Source organism: Podarcis filfolensis (assembly GCF_964270895.1).
Source record: "Podarcis filfolensis genome assembly, chromosome: 2".
Lineage (NCBI taxonomy): Eukaryota > Metazoa > Chordata > Lepidosauria > Squamata > Lacertidae > Podarcis > Podarcis filfolensis.
In genome coordinates, this window is record NC_139605.1 from 53,917,932 (window position 1) to 53,940,009 (window position 22,078).

A 22,078-nucleotide genomic window follows, 5' to 3' on the forward strand; every position below is an offset into this window, starting at 1 on the left:
TGTCAGAAAGGAATGATGCATCCCAAAGCCATAAGGGAGCCAGATTTACAGTTGGAACCAATTTCTCCTTAATCGGCTTATTTGGTGCCTTGACAAGCACCTGATTTTCTCCCTGGCCTGCATGCAGGAGAGATGTGCTTTTCTTTTCTTCCCTTTTCTTTTTGGCTTTCGAATGTGTTTGACTCTGGGTTGAATTAGAAAGGGAACATGCTGGCTTGCCTTTATCAGAGCATAAATGCATGACTCAGTAAACCAATAGGCCGAGCTGTAGGGTCTGGCATACAAATGTCCAGGCTGAGATGGTGCCAGTGTAATCTCCCCGCAGTTGTCGGCTCTGAATGCAGCATGAAGGCATCACTGTGGAAAGCCTTTGTATTCTAAGGATTAGACCACAAGAAACTAGAATTACAGCTTTCCTTCCGCACAACAGAAAGGCAGGCTGCTATGCCAGTATATGGGCGATCAAAGTGCACATCTTCATGGTATGGGGAAAATGTCTTTGGGTTTTGGGTGTACAAAATTTGACGTTCCAGATTATCTGGTAAGCTGGAAATACAGCTAGCAAAGGCAGGTTGTATTTGTACACCAGCTGGCCAGCACACTGAGTTGCTGGAGCAGTTTAAAGAGTTCACTTCCTTGATGCATGGACCATAGGCAGACTGGCTTATTACAGCAAGTTGGCCGCAGATGACACTTTTTAAAGTGTGTGTACACTGGAAAATTCTAAACATGATGGGGTGTGCTAGTTTAAAACGAAGACTGAAAACCTCCTTTCTGGAGGACTCTTATGATCCAATTGGTATTCAGTTCAAGGTAAGCAGACATTCTGCACAAAGGAAAGATGGACTTTACTGGTCAGTGAACTCCACAGTTTGTGACAAGTTGAGCCAGAAATGTCACTGATTGAGATCCAGTTGAGGATCCCTGCACAGCCTTATCTGGTTACACTGAGCTTCAATGAAAATTTAAATGAAGGCAAGACATGAATTGCAACACCAGCTGGGAGATTTGGGGTGAGAGGAGTCCGTCGTAACGTGGTTCACACATCACATTAAACCAAGGTTAAAAAGTAATGATGGTTTAATGAGAATGGCCAGCATGCTGGTGCACATGGCTAAAAAGTTCTTAGTCTCCTCCTCCCCAACTGCTGCACTCTTGAAACCCACCTGTTGGCTACAATTGAAGGCATCTTTCAAACATCAGTCACCAGTACTAGGGGTTACAAGAATGAATGCCATTTTTCAAAGTTAATGTGATGTTGATGGACAAAACAGACTGCTGTGTTCCACTTCTGAGTCTATCAGTGTTATTTTCTCTCCTTTATTACTGTGAAATAGATGGAGGCAAAGAAGCAAACTTTCTAGTGAAGACTGGCTTGAAAGAGGAAGTGTGTTGTCAGTGACACATACCACAGGGGATGTGATGACAGTTACTTTTGCATCTCAATAGATCTAGTTCTTTCTCTGTAGGATTGAGTGATACGGAATTGGTTTCCATATTCAAATGAATGCAGTGTGATTATAGAAAAAATAACAGATACAAAAAGAAGAAGCTGTATTCTGGCTGTTTTGAGTTGCAACTTCTAGTTGACCATTTTAATCCTGAAAAGTCAGTTGAAAAAGAATGAGTTGTGCCTTGCACTCCTGTGAACAAAAAATGCAACTCATCCAAATGTAAGATTATTCTGTTCAAAAACAGAACAAAACTGTACACATCCCACAGTTGCCATTGCCAACAGTTGTAAGGACCACAGGAGCACACTTGGGCCGCATTTGCATATAATGATAAGGCAGCATTCTGGCTTCATAAACTATGCTGTGCACAAGTTGTGAACTGATGCATGCAGCTGACTTGCTCCTGCTTCACTCCTTCCCTGGCATAAGTGGGCAAACAAACCAGGAAAGGTGCATGTCAATGTTGAGTCCAGACCCAGGATTATGGTTTCTGCCTCCTTATCAAGACATAAACCAACAGGAAAAGATTGATCAGTCCAGCTAGTGCTCATGGTTGAAGGTGTAACACTAAACACTCCCCATTCCAGTTGTTTTGCCCATTTGCACCAGGGAATAGCAAATTGGGAGCGATGGAGCTATTTATACAATATTGTTTCTCTAGACAAGAACCTTGGCTTCCCCTTAAGTGCAATTGAAGCATCTTAGTCAAACACTGCTATACATTGATTTGCATAGCAGTATTCAGACACCAAGTTTCTCCATCAGTGTCATTCATTTGACCAAGTATGTGCTCTCATCTCACCACTGACTAGCAGGGCAGGGGCCCAGTGAGCACCTGAATATAACAGCACTGTTGCTGACAAATAGCAAGTGCTTCTAGTGTTTAAAATACTTCTAGACTTCTCCCTTCATTGGGGCAGCATACTGTTTGAGAGTGGTAGTACCACCTTCACTTGCAGGTATATAGAATTCCTCCTCCCATGTGCTTAGGAGGGTCACAACCTTGCTCCCTAGCATGGGATGACGACACACATAAGTTAACGTGGCTACCTTTTTATTTATGGCATGGCCCTGTTGCTCTAGTGGAGTATCTGGCAACTCAAGTGTGCAGTAAACCAGACTGGCTTAAGCTTCCCATCGCAGCCAAATTCTCTTACTTAAGCGAAGTGGTTCTGTTTCTCCTAGCGCAAGGGCCAGGTGCCCCAGTGATATGAATGCTCTGAGAACCGGAGTGGAGGCAAGTGTGAAGCACCCTGCTGCCCTTAGAGCCCTACATTTGCTGTAATAAAAAGCTCCAATCTCAGTATATTGGATTTTCAGTAACATGGTTCTTTCTGGGTCATTGTTCTCCAGAGGGTAGTCTGCCTTCAAGCCAAATAAGATATTTCCAATCATTTTCCTTAGCACAGTTGCATGTGGAACTCAATTTATATGATTTCCAATAGAGTTTGTGCCCCTTCTTTCCCCTCTAGCTGCTGCTAATGACTTAATGACTATGGGGAGGGGAGGGGAGAGGAGAGAGGCTGCATTTTTCATTCCGTCTACTTTGTCCGTGACAGAAATATACGTCAGCCAGTGTAGCTCAATAAGCTAAGAGTGAATGGTTTGTATGAATGCCTAACTATACTAGGCCTAAAAATAAAGGGAAATTTGGTTCATGTAGTGAAAGGTGAATAAACACAGCAGTTGTTTCTTGATACACCTGTTTGTTATGTTCGTTGGAGGTGGTCTTCTTGTGCTCTTGAGTTCTTAGGGGCCCTGTTGTCGTAGGTCAGAAAAGGATTGTGGCTTCCCATCCCTCCGGCCTGGCCAGTGTGAGGGTTGCCTTTCCTTCCTGAACTTCCCATCCTCATCTGAGAATGTCCTGAGGCTGCTGCCTTGTCATAGAGAAGTATGTCTGCTGCATTAGAAAGCAACCTTGTAAACTACTCCAAAAATGATTAGTCCACGGGCATTTTTACTAGCCCCCAGGTCCACATATCTCTGTGTTAGCTGTTTATGCCGCAAGGAATTTATTGGTTGCTGAAGTTAATGACTGGAATTGGAGGGAAAGGGGAGCTCTCATGTATAAATATTATTACATCGTCATAGCAATACTTAAGAGTTTCCTCATAGTGGTTTGTTGAAATTTAGAAGGAATATCTCCCTCTTGATTATAATGTCATCCAGATCTCTTTCCCAAATGCATATTGACAATTCATAACTAAAAGTGCATCTTGATGAGCCCTCTTGTTAAATTTTATATAGCCCTTCACTATGTTCCGGGACTAATCTTAGCCTTTTTTCTTCCTTGTGCAAGCACAGGCTTGGGTTTCCAACTCCCATTTCTCAATGAAGCAAGTTCTGTAGTATGTTTCTTAGCACCTGAGAATGTGGCCCAGCTTTTCATTGAGCTGCTGAGGCGTGCCTTTTTCTGGGGGTGGAAGGGCAGAGTTTGTTTACATGTCACGTCGGTTTCCTGTCTCCACTTTTCCTTGGGATGGAATTCCCACTCTGTTTCCTCTCATTGTCCAGCCGAGGGCTCAGCCTGCCCCATGCGTTGGCAGCCTGTCTCCACAGCCCTTGTGTGGAAGGCTGGCAGCAAGCCAGGCCTAGAACTCTGCAAAGAATCCCCCCAGAAAGGGCAGGGGGGGGAGAGAGCTCTCCCATAGCACGGCTTCCCTGCCAACTCATAGGGCCACTTTGAATGTGTTTTTCCAGCACTGAGAAATAATCTCTCTGCAAAGTGTGTACTTAGTAGTGCTCGAATCCTATTTATATTCTAACGGCATTTTTATCTTGCCCTTCTTTCAAGGAGACAAGGCAGTGTGCTCACATCTACACACTCACTTTCTTTGCCCCTTGTGAGGTAGGCTAGGCTAAGAGTGTTTTGGCCCAAGGTCACCCAATGAGCCAAGTGCAGATTTCAACCTATGAGTGTGTCCCCAAAGGGTCAGAGTCCCACCACCCAGCCCACCACACCAGCCTCTGCAACATCTCAAATGTTTGGGGAAAGGGGCCTGTTCAGTAGCCCTTAGTTCTGAGCTATCGTTGTATGTCAGCAATGTAGCAGAAGGCTTCGAAAATATAGTTTAATCATTTTACCATGAAGTTTCAAAGTCTTGTCTTGTTCCCAGCAAATACGTAACTGTGTTACCCACAAGATTGTGCAGGCCAAATAAAACATGCAGATTGAAGATGTGCAGTCCTCCTTCAACCACCAGGCAGAATTCAATCCTGAAATTGGGTCTTCCAATCTAGTGTGACAAATTTCCATGGATCTCTTTGGTTTTCAGACAGTCTCCTTTGCTGTAGCTCCCCAAGTTACAGGTTCTGGATGTTTTCAGAAAAGCGTTTGTTTAGAGTTAAACTTTATCTTGGCTTTATAGATTTACGGCTGCATAGACAGTAGTGTAGCATGGCGCTCAGAAATGAGCTGGGAAGCCGCTGTTCAAATCTTACTAAATAACTTGAAGAGAACAATCCGGGGGGGGGGGTGTCCATGGGGGAAGAACAGCCTTATCCCAGGCCAGAGCAGACAGTGGGGTAGGAGTAGCTAGAAGAAAACCTAAGTACAGTGGTACCTTGGTTTAAGAACAGCTTAGTTTATGAACAACTTGGGTTAGGAACGCTGCAAACCCGGAAGCAGGTGTTTTGGTTTGTGAACTTTGCCTTGGAATAAGAACATGTTCCGTTTCCTGTTGAGTGTGTTCCATTTGTAAATTGAGTCCCCCGCTGCTATGGGAAAGTATGCCTTGGTTTAAGAACGTACTTCCAGAACGGATTATGTTTGTAAACCAAGGTACCACTGTACACTGGTTCCAGGGCTAGAGGAACAGGCCTTCCATTTCTGTCTCTAAAAACAGGGAAGATTTATTATACTTATATACATCTTTGTATGTAAAGTCGAGGGCTTTGTGCACTCAGTTGCCTCAAAATGCTTGTTGATGGGGTGAGAGGGGGAGGAAAGCCAGAGGGAGGGGAAATGGGATGGAGTATAGCAGAGGAAAGCAGGGTTGGCTTACTACAAAAGTAAATGGGAGCAGCACTCCACACTGCAACGTTTTGTTGCAGGGCCCACGTGTTCCTTTCTGGGGCCTGGACTGGTGTGAGGGATGGCATGTGGCTCTTTCCTATTCTGTGGCGCCTGATGGTTCATTCATCCTGAACCTATTTCCCATTTCCATTCTCCCTTGAGCTCTTCTATAGGTATCCATGGTAGTTTGGCTTCTCCTAGGATTCACAATGATTTATGTTGGTAGATGCAGTGGCCATGTTTTAGCTGCATTTATTAGTAATTTTTGGAACATGACGATGCCTTCACATGGCCTTTGTTGGGAAGTCACCTGGTGTTTTAGAGCAGTTTCTAAGTACAACTAATGGCCTTGCTCAGGTCCTGCTGGGCAGCTAACCGATTATTATGCACTGCATGGGCCTTCAAATGACTTACGGCTCCATTAGCCAGATCAGATGTTCTTCTCCCCCCCCCCACCTACCCCACATCCCCCAAAGCAGAAAGTATGCCTTAGTTTACAGTCCTGTCCCACTGCGTTGCAGCCCACACACATTTTAGCTCTTCCAGCACAGGCAGAATCATTTTTCTCCTTCCATCTGTCCGCAAATTGAGGCTGCAAGATAACAATCTGAATCCAGAGTGTACTTCAGGAAATTCTTGACTACCACTGCCAGGCAGTGACTAATGCTCATGTTCTCTCCTAGTGATATCAGGGTATATTCTCAGGGGAATGACATTAGAGAAAGTATCTCACTCATATGCAGTGTTATATTAGCATTGTCTTCCTTTTTGCTGTCTTACTATGAATTCCAACCAAGATAATGTGTATATAGTCTAAAATGCATGGGGTTGAACAGATTTCCTCTAGGGACCATCCTAGCCTAAGCCATAATGCTCTATGTTTTCAAATGTTGGTCTAAAACCTGTCCCTTTAAGCTGGACTTAGAGGATTCTGTTGCTCCTCGCCCTTCTGTATCGGTTTTATATTGTGTATTTGAGTTTCTGCTGAGATTAGTGTGTCTGGTTGGGTTCACTACTTTTCAACTCTTGCTTTGGTTTTATTGTACAGTTTGATTTTTTTTGTTGCAATGTTTTTGATGTTAACTGCTTGGAGTAAATTAGTGGCAAGTGCCAGGCAGCGGCTGTCTCCTCTCACTAACTAACCTCTTTGACCTGATATACTCTAAACTCTTAATGCTGGGGAACTGTTTGTGGCTGCCTTCCAGGAACACTTTTTCTTGGGAGCTATGGCTCTTCTGAAACTGCAAAAGTAGTTTTCTCTGTGCTTCAGGGCAGGAAGACACAACCCATGAAGCACATAGGTGTCGTTGAACGCAGCAACTGTGCATGCCATTTATCCTCAGTAACTTGACAGACAACCTCCTATCCTGATGCGGTAGTGCTGTGTTTCCCTACTCACAGGATAGGCAACGCATTGTAGACATGAATAAGGGCAGAAGAGGGAGGATCAGTGATACCATTTTTGTATGTCAGCCATAAGTTTAATACAGTGGTAATAATGATGATGATGATGATGATGGCTTGGCTCCCAAACAAATCGGCTTCTGAACACTGCAAACCTGGAAGTAAGCGTTATGGTTTGGGAAAATTTTTTGGAAGCCAAACATCTGATTGAGTGCAGGAAGCTCCTGCAGCCAATCAGAAGCCAAACTTGGGTTTTCGAACAGTTTTGGGAGTCGAACGGACTCCCGGAACGGATTAAGTTCAAGAACCAAGGTTCCACTGTAGAACATCACATGTAGGTTCAGCCTCAGTGCCTGTTACTTGGATTAGGGAAGATCATTGCCTTGTGCTAAACTGGTTGTACAGAAAACCTTATCCAGTGCTCTGGTTACTGCGGCCATCATGACAGCGTCATCATGGTTGTGTTATTACCCTTTGAGTTCATAGTGTGTGTTCCTTAGTGCCACTGGCTTTGGCTATGCGGTCAGTCGCTTTGTTGATGCTGAGAATAGTGCATTCATCAAGTCCGTTGGTGTGACTCCCTTTCAGACACTTAGCAATTGGGCTCCAGGTTCCAAACAGAAGAAAGCTGTACTTCTTAACCATGCAGCAAATGGCTCTGAGAGATGCGAGAAGTTTCCTTCTTTCTTTACATTTCATACAAGGAAGGGAAAGTCCAAGAATGTTTGTCTGAGGGAATCGGGGCTGGGCAGCAGTCTGCTACTCAGTATACTCATATTTGCAGCATTCAGCAGGCAGGGAGGTTTGCCCTCCAAGCCATCTTGCAGACTTAAATCTCCACATTTTTCCACTGAGCCAGTAAGGAACCAGACTCAGTGACTGCTTCAAAGTTATACTTAGTTTCCAGGTTTGGTTAAGCCCATCTTTTCTTTTGGTTTCCAGCAATATGATGTTGCAATATGATGTTGCTGTAATTGCTGTCATGTCAGACCTCAGTAACATTGTGGGTTTTTCCCCCCTCACAGAATGTTTGATGTGGGGGGACAGAGGTCCGAGAGAAAGAAGTGGATCCACTGCTTTGAAGGAGTGACTGCCATTATCTTCTGTGTTGCTCTTAGCGCATATGACTTGGTTTTGGCTGAAGATGAGGAGATGGTAAGGAAATATTCATGTTTGCAATAAAGCCTTCAAGGTGTCCTGCTTGCTCTTTGGTACAGAAATTGTTCGATTTTGTTTTCTTAGACTTCCATATACTCTTAAGCCTTCAGCTCCTTTGCCCTTCCCCCTTCTTCCTCTGAGCACACTTCTTGGCTCAGCATATTTGTTGCCTTGACAGAATCGGATGCACGAGAGCATGAAGCTGTTTGACAGCATCTGTAACAACAAGTGGTTCACAGACACATCCATCATCCTCTTCCTCAACAAGAAGGATCTCTTTGAGGAGAAGATCATCCACAGCCCCTTGGCCATCTGCTTCCCAGAGTACACAGGTATGTGGCGCCATTTTTTATTTGAGAAATTAACTTGAAATCCCACATGTCCTTAATTACTCCAGTACTCTTTGGTCTGGAAACACTATCCTTGGATTGGCGTTAGTGGCAGGCAAGGAGCAAGTTTCTGTCTCACAATCCCCCCACCCCTTGTGCCCTGCCATCTCCCTTTCTGTATCACTCCCAGTTTAGTTTAGAACTAAAATCTAGTGGGAGGTGGTGTACAGGCCAAATTTATTATAGGATTCTTCTAGGTCAGGGATGGGGAGCCTGTGGCCTTTCAGATGTTGTTGGACTACCACTTCCATCACACCATGCTGCTGAGTCTGAAAAGATTTGAAATGCAACCTTAGAAGGGTAATTTATGCCCTGAAACTTGCACAGACTCACTGCAGAGAAAACTACAATTCAAAGATGGGCAAGACCTATTCAAAAGGTGGTTAAGGAGAAAGTTTCTATCTACAGATGCCTATGAAAGCTGTGTGTCGATTCCCATGCATATAACATAATATGAAATGTAGGCAATGCACACTTTTGCCAAATTCTGACAAAGCTTCCACTTTTAGAAGCAGAGGATTGTGGTGGAAATAATGTGGTTACCAGGTAAATTGCACATTTGACCAGTGCACACATTTTGTAATATATAAGGGACCAGGCATGTAAGGGTGAATATAGGCAGCCAAGTTTTCACATAGGAAATGTGGGGCAGTTTTCCTATTGCTTTATTGTACACTCTGGTCTCTTTTCAACAACATAAGTCGTATTATAAATCTCTGATACACATGCTTTGATTCCAGGGGAACATTTCTATTTCTGTAAGCTAGGGGGCAGTAGCGTGTGGACCTGTGTAAACTTGTGCTTGAAGACCTTGTCATTTATACAGTTCAGATCGTGAAAAGTAACCACAAACAGAAAGGGAAGAGGTAACACCTTAAAAAATTGTAATATTTACCGTGGCATATACAGCTTTGCTACTATAAATATGTTAGTCTTCAGAGTGCCACAAGACTCCCAGTTGAATGAAGTTCCTGTGATAATTAGATTTTTCTTGCAAGAGAGTGGAGCAGTTCAGTGACAGCACAAGCCCTGTGTCTTTAGAACAGTAGAAAGGAAGGGCATGGCCTTCTGGATAGACCCAGGAGGAAAAGAAATTCAGAAGACAACCAGTCTGCAAGTCTACAAGTGTGGCTGTAGCTAATGAGTGAATGGTAAGTGCTGCGTGTTAGGGGCCGAGTTGTAAGACTTTGGCAGTGGAAAAGGCAGGTGTTCAACACTGCTTTTGTGCATGGCAGGACGTGTGGAATTTTCTTTTGCTGATAATCTCATCAGCTGCAGTATGTAGGGAAAGTGAGTAAAGGAACAAGGCCAAGGCAGCTTCTCTGACAAATTTAAGTAACATGTTGCACCCCTGCTCACTCTGCTTGCCATCCCCTTCTTTTCCCCATCCCATGCAGCTTCCTAATCCTATTTCTGAAGCCACTTGCCTGTTCTGTTCTGCAACCCATTTTCACCTTCACTCCCATGTAGACGCCTCCTCCAAACCCTCCTATTGTGCAGCTCCCCTTGCACAGAAACCCACCCCCTGGTAACCCCTTGCATCTTCCTCCTTCCACATATTGCAACTACAAAGCACCCTTTTCATATTCTGCCCGGTTATGAAGCCACCATCTCCTCCCATTCTTCAGACCCTTTCAGGCCCCTTCTTTCTACTCCTTCTTTCTTTCTTTTTTTGCATTTTTTACATTCACTCCCTTCCTTCCCCCTCCATCCTCCTTTTCTCAGTTCTCCCTTGCACACAGATTGCCCCCGTTTCTGTTCTCCCTCCTTTCTTCTATTCTGCAGCCTCTTTACACACACATATCCCATTATATATGTTACTGCATATATAAGACGAGTAGAATCTTAAGAACAAGGTGGTCAGCTAGCTTTTTTAGTTAGAGAAGGTTAAGTTCAGGTAATGCTGTGCACAGCTGGATGTTTGTTCGTTAAGAAAATATCTGTGCTAAATTACTGCATTGAATCTGGAACTTGGCGTCTGGAACACATGGTATCAGAATGAAATGCATTGTATTTAGGGATGGAGGGACACTGAGGGGTTGCTCTTTTTTGAAAGAAAGAAAGAAAGAAAGAAAGAAAGAAAGAAAGAAAGAAAGAAAGATAGAAAGAAAGAAAAAGAAAGGAAACAATTTTAACAAAGAGAAATAGTTGAGATATACACACACAGAAGCAAACATAAAAAACTAACACAACAGAGCCTTTCCCAACTCCTTTCTTACTGTACTCAAACCTTGTTTTAAACTGCTGCTACCCCTCTGGGTTACCCTTCCCCCTGCTTGCTCTACTCAAACCTCTGCCATTGTTCAAAATCGTCAACTTTTTTATTTTTTTACTCTCAGTATCTTTCCATCCCTGCTCCACTCAAACTTCTGCTGTTCAGCTGAACCACCATTCATCTGTGATGAATATATAAAAATGGCCAAGAGTTAGAATCGCTTCTTCGGGAATCTGCAGGGAAGGATCCTTTTTCTTTTCTCAGTTTTTAAGCCTCCTCCTGACCAGAGAGGCATGGTATGTAAAGCACAGCTAGGGATGGAAGAACCTGCAAATTTCAGTTTTGTCTGTTTCTCATGTTTCCAATCTTGCAATAAAAAAAATAAAAATCCTCATGAAAATTCAACAGCATTTTACTTCTAATTTCTCCTAATAAATGCGGTTTTGACTAAGGTGCACATTATTGCAAAGCAATTTTTACTAATAATGCTGGGGAAACCCAGCCAGATGGGCAGGGTATAAATAATAAATAATTGTTGTTGTCCACACAAATTCACCCTAATGCATTTTTTATTTTTTGCATTTTTGTCAACTATGGTTTGAGAACTGCACCACAAAATTCAGATAAGTGTGAATTTCAAAGGATGGCTGTGTTTCAGTTCTCATATTGCTTTGGAAAGTGTGAAACTGATCATTTTGCAAAGTGACTTGAACACCACCACCCCTCCAAAAAATGCACCACTCCATTGCAGTTGCTTGTGTCAGCATTGCAGCTTCCTGGTATGACTAAGCTGTGTGTCTCTTGAGTTTCATGAGGAGGAGCCGGTCAGTCAGTGTATTTCCCTTTGAATTTATTTAGTCAGTTTTGCTGTAAATTCATTCAGTTACTACTCAGTACCAGGCAGATGAGGAAATTGGAGCTCTTTCCGGGCCAGAGTCTTCAGCTCTGCCATACCACATTTCTACTATAAACTGCTCATGGATTAAAATAAGCTCAAGCTGTAGGTATCATGATTGTTCCCAGTATTGTTAGCAGCATATGTTGGCCTCTTTAAGGACTAGAGCAGGAGTTAATGCATTGCTTTTCTGAACTACCAGCATCTGATTCCATGGGTGTCATTTCGGGGGCAGAAATCTACATTGAGTTAGTGCACCTAGTCCTGTCCTGATATCATTCTGTGGATCTCTCTCTCATTCTCTTTCTTTCCTCCTCTTCCTTAGGGGCCAACAAGTATGATGAAGCTGCTGGCTACATCCAGAGCAAGTTTGAGGACCTGAACAAGAGGAAGGACACCAAGGAGATCTACACCCACTTCACCTGTGCCACTGATACCAAGAACGTGCAGTTTGTCTTCGATGCTGTCACTGATGTCATCATCAAAAATAACCTGAAGGACTGTGGGCTCTTCTAGCTCTCCAGGCGGCATCTACTGAGGAACACAGGAAGGTGAGGCATTGCACACACTCATCCATGTGCCCGAAAGGGCATGCACTTCTGTTTCTTCCCAGGAAATAAATGTGTGAGCAAGACAGGGCTGTCAATTCTGTGACATCTCTGTACATCTTAATGCACCATTGTGTGTGGCTGTGTCTCAAAGGTAGTAGCAGAAGCGACTGTTTGAGATGCCAAAGGTGGATGGGCACTGAGAGCTGGCAGGGCGAAGGGGCAGAGGAGTGGTTTTGACATTGCAGAAAGATGAAGCAGAATCATTGATGCCCTGTGAACTTGAGTTGATGGGAGCTGGAGGGCTTGGCTTGCTGGAAGGGAGGAATGCTAGCTTGTTTTCATGTGGGCTCCCTTCAGCCCCAGTGGAGATGAAGCTCTTCAAAATCTGATGGGGATCAGCTTGTTAAACTGCTCTGAACCAATCTTGAAATGCGTCTGGGCCCCTTGACATAATTCCAGGCTCAGGAAGATGGTCCATCAGAGATTAGCTCCCAGGCCTTTGGCTTTGTGTTAAACTATCTCTGGCCTTTCAAACTTGGGGAGGCGGGAGTATTCTTTTTGTTATTGTGTTTTTATATTGTAAACTGCCCTGTGATCCTCTGATGATTGGCAATATACAAATTTAATGAATAATAAGTGGCCTGGTCCAGCAGGGTCTTCTTATGTGTTTAAGAAATGATGGATGAAGCCTTCTTTTTCTGGGTATATTACAAACATTTAGCTCACAGACTGGGGAGGTACGGAATCAATGGTTGCACATGTGGTGCAAGCTGAATGTTGCTTGGGTCCATCATGGCCACTGAAGTGAGCAATGTTTGTATATATCTGTCCACCTCCTTCAGATAATTGACTTCCGTTCTGACAGATGTGCAGAAAATCAGAGGCAGCAGACTCCAAAAGCAGCTCCAGGGGTCCTGCCAATGCCTGTGGCCAATGCACTCTTCTGCCAGCTTGAGCTGATTCACTTTTCTGTGCTCTCTCCTTTTGCAGGATTACTTGAACTGCTCCATATGAGGAAGAGGCTGGTTTTGATGAAGGGAGGACTGCACCATTTAATGACTTCTGCTTCTTACATTTTTGTTCCATTCCTTTTCATTTCCCTAATGATGAGACTTTGGAGTTTCTGCCTGTCCGAGGGACAGTTTCCATTGCTTCCCCTGCTCTGTGCTGTCCCGGGTGCCTCTTGCAGGCTGCTTGTATCCTATCCCTGTGCCCACAAAGCCTTACTGAAGCACCAATGATTGGTGGCCTGCCATAGCTGTAACATTTCCATGTATGTCCATTTTTATTTTTATTTTTTAAAGCTGAAGTGCAGAAGGTAACTGGTCAAGGGGCTTTGGACATGTTTTTAATGATTTTTCCTTTCCTTTTTTTTTTAAAGGCAAATGGTCCAAGCAAACTTCTTGTCTGGCTCTGCCAAAGCAAACCACTGTCCATTTGTTTTTCACCTTCCAACAGGTGGAGCTCTTGCCATGGAGCAAGCTTCTCAGCTCCTAGCTCCATGATTTGCACAGACTGGCAAGAAAATGAAAAAAACATTCCTCCAGAAGCCAACTTGTGCAGGAAAAGTTGACCTTTTTTTTTTTTTAAAGAAAACCTTTTTTTTAAAAAAAGAAACCCTTATTTAAAATGTCATGTAGTAAACAGTTGAGTTGCCCAACATGAGCTCATCTTCTCTAGTAAATTTTGTGCCTTGAGGGTGTCTGTATGTTTACATCTGTTTCTTAGTTTGCTTCAATGTGCATTGTGTTTTAGATTAGCATAAAATGGACTCCCCCTTTCTCTTCCCCCCAGCCCTTTTCTCCCTTTCTGCTGTGGTCCAGGCCAAGCTTTTTACGAGGGGGCAGCGCCCATGGGTTTAAAACACCTTTTCTTCCTGGCCACAGAATTAGGTTCCTAAGGGCTAAGATTCCACTAAGGACTTCTTTCCATTCCTTTGTGCCCCACCCCAGGGCCTGAGGTTGCTGTAATGTCAGGTCTATTTTAATGTATTTTCTTAGCTCTAACTGTAGTATCAGTTGAGGAAACACTGCTGTATGTTAAGCGGTCCTGCCTGCCGGGCAGTCGATGGGCACCGGGGCCATTAGTAACCGTCAAGACGCAGCCTAGCTTTTATCACAATGTTTTACCAAATTGTTCACACGGTTTGAAATAATAAAAAGTAGAAAGAAAGCCCTGTTTACTCTGCATTGCTTCTCTTGCACGCACCAGGGAGGACTTTTGCATTGCCAAATGGATTTCGCCAGACCATTTTGCTTTAAACCGGGGCCACGAAAACACAACACAGCACCGAAGAGCTGGCTTCGCACATGGCTCTGAAAGGCATTCCATCAGTCTGGCATCATCTGCACTTCAAGGTTTGCAAGTGGTTTAGTTTAGATAAAACTCAGGCACGTGGCTTTGTTTAAGTTTATGATCAGCCACAACCCTTGGAAATCGCACTTCCCAGAACAAGCGTGAATGAGTAAAGTTTTAAGATAACACATGGGCTCCTAGCCTTTCTAGCAGTGTCCAATGCAGCGATCACCTGCCATTCCCCACCCCCACAGCTGATTAGGGGCTTTCTGGTGGGGCGTGTATGTAACCATTTGCTGCATGGTGTGGACTACACCACTGGCTTCCTTGCTTGGCTGGGAGGAAGCCAGAGACGTATCATAGACAGCAAAGAAGAACCTTTCCTAACTTGAGCAACTCTGAAAGCCATCTCTCAAGGTTCCCATTAGAGACCTCTGCTTGGAAATACCATGAGGAACTATCTTCTTTTTTCTTGTAGTGCTGGGGTTGGGGCAGGGAGTGTGCACATAGACCAAATGTGCAGGGAAAGCAGCTGTTGTGCATATTCAGATGTGGAAAATGTGCACATAATAGAAAGATGAAAAAGGAATTGTGTCCATTGTGCAGTCAATATGCCTACTCTCTCAGGTTTTGTTCAATGTGTTATATAAATCTATGTTGACCTGCAAATGTTCAGTGTCCAAGTGAACACACTGATCAGAAAATGTGTGGAATTCCCAGTTAATTGAACATGCACATGCCATTACATTATTTATGAACATTGACTGGCTGGGATCTGTGCAGAATCCATGGCTGGTTCTGCCTCCTTTTGCACAGTTCCTGTAGCCTCCAGTTAATGTAGTTAATGTACCATAATTGCCATTTTTAATGTACTTTCCCATTCAGCGTGCTTTAACTAACCACAGCCATATATACATGGGTGTGAAATACGTTGTTTTATAGCACAACTCTATTTTAAAATACACTTTTGTCTTATAGAGGTCTCCCCCTCCCCAACCAAAAGAATTGGGATAGTAATTTCTGAATGACCCAGCAGGTGAATTAGGATCACATAAAATAGCCCTGGATTTTCAAGACAACCTCATGATTTTGTGTGTATCTTTGCTGATGGCTAAAGAGGATCTTGATCTCTTCTTCCAGGATGAAACCATCCTAATTCATGAGTAATGGTTGGTAGTTAACACAAACACGTGGACTTTTGGGTCTAAGAACTAGTAACTAAATACAGATCACACCAAGCTAAAGAAAGAGTAATAGATAAATGATTCTAAGTCCTAGAAATGAAAGATATAAAGTATAAAGAAAAATTGTACTTACTACTTTATTGATAAAACCAGCTATTTGTGATATTGTGAGGTCAGTGTGTTTGGGCACATACTGTTGGTGCTGCTACAGATAATTACAGAGCCCCCCAGTGAAACAAAGAAAAGGCTTCACTAGAGAACCATGCTGAGAAAATGCCATCTAAGCAAAAATTAAAACTGAAATCTTGTATTAAGGATAGCTCTAGGATTTTGACTTGTGCCTTGACCAGGAGTTTGGTTTTCAAGCTTTTGCAACCTTGTGTAAAGGCTCGAATCTCTCTCCATCTACTCGTGCTACTGCAGCACCCTGTGTGCACAGGTGTGTTAGTGCCCTAGTACACCTATAAGAAGCCTAGCAAGTGCCCACTATTTACAAGAGCAGAAATCAAAGGGGACAGAAAGAAAAAGGTTTCCTAAACTGTCAGGACTCCGCAAACAAGCCCAGTATCTGAGGAAACTCCACACATGCTTAACAACTTCCACACCACAGAAAGTGAGTTACCAGAATGAAGCTCTTGCCTGCTTTTCCTGGGTGTCAAGGAAGAGGTAGCGGTCAGCACTCCTGGGGTGTAGTTTGGAAGCTGCCTAGTAATCTCAGAGTTCCAACTCCAGAGGGTCAATTAAACGCCCATGAGGGGATGGAGAATCTTTTGTCTGGCTTAGCTCAGATGAGGGAGAAACGCCTTTCCCCATATGTGGATCACTATAGCCAGCCAGCATGCAAGAAAGAATGCAAATGAGTGCATAAGCTCAGGTGAGGGGAAAGCTTCCCTTTCACACTGCTGAATTTGCAATGCTGCATTTCACCAGAAGGGCCAGGAATACCTAGAGAGAGAAAAGGGGTACAAAGTGAGGAACAAAGATCCCACTTAGCAACTAGTTTTCCTTGAAAGCCACTTTGGCCTACCCTGTCCTACCAACCCTTTGGCCTACCCTATCCTTGCTCTGAGCCAGCAAAGCTATCTAGTCCAACATCCTGCTCTGCTTATTGGCAAACCCAACTCCTCACAGATTCCCACAAGCAGGGCTTGGTCGCTTGCCCTCTGTTGTTAAGGGACCATGGGAATTCGTTGCTTACTAGGCCAAGTTGCTTGTCTAAAACTCATTTGCTCTCCCTGGGAGCAGTTCTTCAGGGCCTCAGACCAGGGTGGTTTCACATCACTTACTACCAAACTGGAGAGGTCAGACACTGAACTGTGATCTTTGACCTTCTATGTGCAAAGTATTTATCCTCCAATTTTGAGATGCAGGCCTCCCACTCCACCCCACCCCCCCGCAAATGGTTCAGTCTGCCTTGCTCTGCTACAGAAGGCTGCTTTACTTCTCATTGCACAATCAAATAATACAACAGGATCCGCCTGACCATTTGCACTAGGAAAGTGGGGTCTTGGCTTACCCACTGCATAGAGTTGACCAACCTGGGAGAAAAACCCACCTGCAGTCAGAAAAGGCCACAATCCTTCAGATTTTCTTTGATGATTATGTCAGTGACAGCATCAAAGACAAACTTGACATTCTGGGTGTCTGTGGCACAGGTCATGTGTGAGTAGATTTCCTTCACATCTTTCCTTATGTTCAGCTCCAGGAACTGCACCTTGATGTAGGCACCAGCATCCTCGTAGGTATTGGACCCTGTATAGACACGGATGCTGGGATGGTATCAGAGAGCAGCTTCACTTAGGAATTGGTTTTTTAAAATCTGCCTCTACACATTTCCACATGATACCTCCTGCCTCGGAATCATCCTCCATCCACAAATGAGGCAGGGCTCTAATTATTTATCGTGATATATGCCTCCTGGGGCAGGTTGAGATTGGACACAACTATGATGTGCCCCCTGTCCACGACGCTAAACCTGACACCTGCTGGACTTCAGGCTGTGAAGAATTCATCCCAATCTCTGCCATGCAGAGCACGGCAGCTGCTGAAGCTTAATCACTTTGTTAGACATGATAGCAATAATTATAGCCAACGTTCCTCTGTGGCAAGTGCTCTGTACCTCACATTTCTGTTGCTCAGAGAACATCCCTTTCGATGTTCTGTAATTCCCCAGGTAACTTCTGGTTCTGCATATATTAGGGACCCTCGTCTTTCATATAAACCTCATCTGACATTTGTAAGAGAGCTTCTTCCTAAAAACTTACTCATTTGGTGAAAGGGGTGTGGGGACTGCTAAGTTTGTGCAGCTTTCCAGGGTTCTCTAAGCTTTCAAATGGTATATTAGAACTTTCTTGGATTCAAATAATCATGCTTTTTTATTAAAAAGTTTGAGATTTTGATAACCCCAGGGTTTTCCAGATATTTTTCTTATTGGAATGACTATTGTGTCATAGTTGGGCCTAAATTAATACAAATTTCACACGAAGGGTAAAACTGGATGTGACATCAGGTCTGTTTGTCTGTTCCAATCACATATACCGTATTTTTCGCCCTATAGGACACACTTTTTCCCCTCCAAAAATGAAGGGGAAATGTGTGTGTGTCCTATGGGGCAAATGCAGGCTTTCGCTGAAGCCTGGAGAGCAAGAGGCATCGGTGCGCACCGACCCCTCTCGCTCTCCAGGCTTCAGGAGAGCCCCAGCGCCAGCCCCACAAGGTCGGGGGACAGCGGGAGGCGGAACGCCACCATCCCACTGTCTCCCGATGTGGTTTGGAGGCTGACGGCGGGGAGACGCGTGCTTCTCCCCGCCGCCAGCCCTGCAAGCTCCGGGGACAACGGGGAGGCGCAGCGCGTCTTCCCGCTGTCCCCGGACCTGGTCTGAAGGCGGGCGGCGGGAAGAAGAGCGCTTCTCCCCGCTGCCGGCCCCGCAAGCACCTGGGGGGGAATAATTTTTTTCTTTATTCCCCCCCCAAAAAACTTGGTGCGTCCTATGGGGCGAAAAATACGGTACCAAGTAGGGAGCCGAGGGACCAGTATTGAAAGCAGAAGTGGTGTGCAGATGAAGGGAGCAAAACCTTCCCTCTAACCACCCAGTACTTCTCTTCCAGCTGAACTCACTGCTGCTACTCACTGCAGTAGCTGAGGAGAAAAGCATCTGTCGGGGAGGTAAGTGGGGCAGGGTTAGCCTAGACACATGCTTCCCTGCTAGGCCAGTGTCCCCTGCTTTAGACAGGATTTGGGCCAGAACCCAAAGTAAAGAAATGCCCTAATTGCTCCTCGTTTGGGCATCAGCCCCGACACTAGACTTTTCCACTGTGGGTGAAAAGGCAGTTTGGGGGCAATTTTGAGCAAGAAAATGGCCAAAGGGGGATTGGTTAAGCCACCCTTCCTCTCCATTCGCAACATCCAATGACTCCTTTTTTTTAAAAAAAAGGAGTTTTGCATGTATTCAGCTTTTTAACCATGACCACACCAAGCACACCACATTTGAAGTGCCTGTATTTGGTAGGAGCTGGAGGAAAGCAATTTTAAAGACTAAAATGAGGAATAATAGGCAAGACAGAAGTGTGAAAACTTAAAAAAAAAAAAGTTCTGTCTGTCACACAGCCCTTGGAAGATCACTGGAGATGCCGGGTTCTGGTTTACGTGGCAGAGGAGTGTCATGTTTCACAGAGCACCGAGGCCCCCTAGTGGCATCTTTCCCAAAACATGTTTGTTTTTGGGTTTTTCCACAAAAGGAACACCCACCTTCTCTCCCTACAAGATAATATCCATAGATCACAGAAAGTAATTTGTTCCTTTTGCCCAAGGGAGTGAATGAAATACTCCCATCTATTTTCTCCCTGTAATAAAAGTTCAAGACAGCACCAAGCACACACAGCGCCAAGCTCTCCACCGGGGGCACAAAGGGCCAACTCTTCCCATTCCCGTGTGCGGCCCTCCCCATCCCCAGTCACATGATTAACGCAGCACCCACCCAAGAAAATAGAGGAGTGTTGTTAACAGCTCCATGAAATAATAGAAGTGGGTGTCATTCAGAAAGTCAACATGGCTGAACTTATGAATTCTAACATGGTTAGGCCAGCTGCAAAAATAATGTGTTCCTTGGGCCATCTTTGTATGGTGTCAGTTGTACCAAATTCATTATTTGACCCTCTAGACTGACAAGAGGGAGCCTTTGTGGAGATAAAGAAATTAAAACTTGCTTCATTGTGATATTATAGTCCTCATCTAGTACCACCATATTTCTTGGAAAGGCGGGTGGGATGATGGTACAGCCCTTGGTAATTTATTTCCTCCTTACTTCATCTAAATGTATGCAATTTTCCATTTCTTGCTTCTTTGATAAAAATACCAGACCAGTCTGAAACAAGTCAACCTTACTGGTGTTCATCTTCTGAAGCCTTTTTCAGAATTAAAAAAGAGAAAACTCTCTTCCTGCATCTACCATGCAAATTCTAGCATTTCCGCTCACTAGGAGACAAGGGATGGGATACCTGTGGCCCTCCAGATGCTCATAGAATCGTAGAGTTGAAAGGGACCCTGAGGATCATCTAGTCCAACCCCCTGCAATGCAGGAATATGCAGCTGGTCCATACAGGGATCGAACCAACAACCTTGGTGTTATCAGCACCACTCTCTAACCAACTGAGCTATCCAAGAGCTAGACTGCAACACCCATAACCCTCCAACACTGGCCATGCTAGCTAGGGTTGATGGGAGTTGGAATCCAACAGAATCTGGGGGGCTGTCAGTGCTCCCCCCCCCGCTAGAAGATGTCTCGGCCACACCAATGTGGATGTTGCACGCAGGGAACTCACCATCATAATCTGGAAAGCAGATGCTCAGGTGTGCCTTCTTGATCTTTTCCTGGAAAACGTCTTTCTTGTTGAGGAAAAGAACAATGGAGGTGGTGGCAAAGTAGCGGTGGTTGCAGATACTGTTGAAGAGGTGCAGGCTCTCATGCATGCGATTCTGGAAGGGAAGGCAGGATTAGAAAGACCTTCAATTTCAACCATAGTCCTAAATCAGATTTTATCAGAAATGTTGCTCCTCTGCCTTTCAGTAGGCAAAAACTGTGTCCTAAATGCACAGAAGGTGCATTCTGTAACACTATCCTAATCCCCTTTAGGTCATTTCACCATGATATGCCACAGCCAGTTCAGTCTTGGCACTACTTACCATATTTTTCTATTTTTTGGGACCCCCAAATGGAGGGAAATTGCCAAGAGTTGTTCAGCTTTTGGGGGGGGGGGATTGCCCAGAGCTGTTGAGCTATTTGGGGGGGGGTTGCTCACACGCTGGACCACCACTGCCAATTACACACCTTGCCGAAGCCACTGATCATCTGGCCGCTGGCCGCCAGCAGCCGCCAATCGCCCGCCCAATTGCCGGGGCAGCAGCCAATCGCCAACAGGCCTTGCCACAGCCACCAATCACCCTACCTATCGCCGCTGACAATCTCCTGTTCGCGGCCGCCCCTAATTGCCCCCTCTGCACTATCCGTGTATAAGACAACCCCCAATTCTAAACATTTAATTATAATAAAAAAAGTCTTAAACACAGGAAAATGTGGCATGTCTTATTTATACACCATGTTTCCTTCTATGAGCTCATGGCAGCTTAGGGCACCATCCCCTTAACACATTTTATTCTCACAACAACCCTTTGAGGTAGGTTAAGCAGAGTGACTTGCCCAGTGAGCTTCATAGCTTAGTGAGGATTTGAACGGTGATCTCCCCAGTCTGACACTGTAACCATTCCACACACTACCTCTGCCGCTAATCCACCACGCCTGTTTACAAATCCTGGCAGCCAAAGTCTAAACAGTCTTACTTACCACATCGTCGTCCTCCACCAGGACCATGTCATAGGCGCTGAGGGCAGCAATGAAGATGATGCAAGTGACTCCTTCAAAGCAGTGGATCCACTTCTTGCGTTCTGAGCGCTGGCCGCCCACGTCAAACATCCTGCCAGGAAGTTAAGACAGGCCCCTTCTGAACAGCCTTCCCCAGCAGTCCCCCAATGTGTTACTGCAAATTGATGGGGAAAGGTCTGCAGTGAGCCATAGGGGCCCCAAAATGTGGTCCTTAACAGCGAGGTGAATGAAGAGCTGACCGTCAAATTGGATGGGTGAGCATTTATTATCTCTGGGACTGAGTGAGAATGGGGAGGGGAGAAGCACAGCAGAGATGGCTTTCCAGAGTTTGAAGTGAGTGAAGTAATACACAGGACCATCTAAAGAGACACCCAACCTCCGCCCCCCCTCTGGTAAGGCCATTGAGCCCAAAATCTAAAATCACCTAACTGCACCATTGTGTACACCTATCAGGATTGTGCTGGATTATCCATTACATGAATAACTGAGGTACAAGATATTTAAATTATGTACCTTTCTCTCTCTCCTTTTTCCCATAAAAGGAAACAGAGTACTTATGGAATGATTTTTCCTAATTGCCCAAAGCCCTTCCATACATTGGCACAGTGCTATAAAGCAGGTCAATATTATCATACTACA

The 22,078-nt window shown here is 44.6% G+C and overlaps 2 protein-coding genes across 8 annotated transcripts in view; one reads left to right on the forward strand and one right to left on the reverse strand.

Annotated features, from left to right (window-relative positions):
• The window catches only part of GNAI2 (G protein subunit alpha i2), a 120,467-nt gene extending 106,214 nt beyond the window's left edge, over window positions 1-14,253 (forward strand). The window contains exons 6-9 of one of the 2 annotated variants that reach the window (XM_083603523.1): window positions 7,899-8,028; window positions 8,210-8,363; window positions 11,856-12,081; window positions 13,072-14,253. In XM_083603523.1, the coding sequence (XP_083459649.1) occupies window positions 7,899-8,028; window positions 8,210-8,363; window positions 11,856-12,046 (475 nt within the window). In that variant the 3' untranslated portion in view covers window positions 12,047-12,081; window positions 13,072-14,253. Of the gene's footprint in view, window positions 1-7,898; window positions 8,029-8,209; window positions 8,364-11,855; window positions 12,083-13,071 lie in introns of those variants that run through there. The other variant, XM_083603524.1, reaches the window with a different exon arrangement.
• Window positions 385-22,078, reverse strand: part of GNAT1 (G protein subunit alpha transducin 1) — a 32,595-nt gene continuing 10,901 nt past the window's right edge. For 4 of the 6 annotated variants that reach the window (XM_083603531.1, XM_083603530.1, XM_083603529.1 and 1 more), the window contains exons 8-9: window positions 21,401-21,530; window positions 18,575-20,535 (exon numbers count right to left, since the gene is read on the reverse strand). In XM_083603531.1, the coding sequence (XP_083459657.1) occupies window positions 20,188-20,535; window positions 21,401-21,530 (478 nt within the window). In that variant the 3' untranslated portion in view covers window positions 18,575-20,187. Of the gene's footprint in view, window positions 4,767-16,182; window positions 16,506-17,115; window positions 17,330-18,574; window positions 20,536-21,400; window positions 21,531-22,078 lie in introns of those variants that run through there. The other 2 variants (XM_083603532.1, XM_083603533.1) reach the window with 2 other exon arrangements.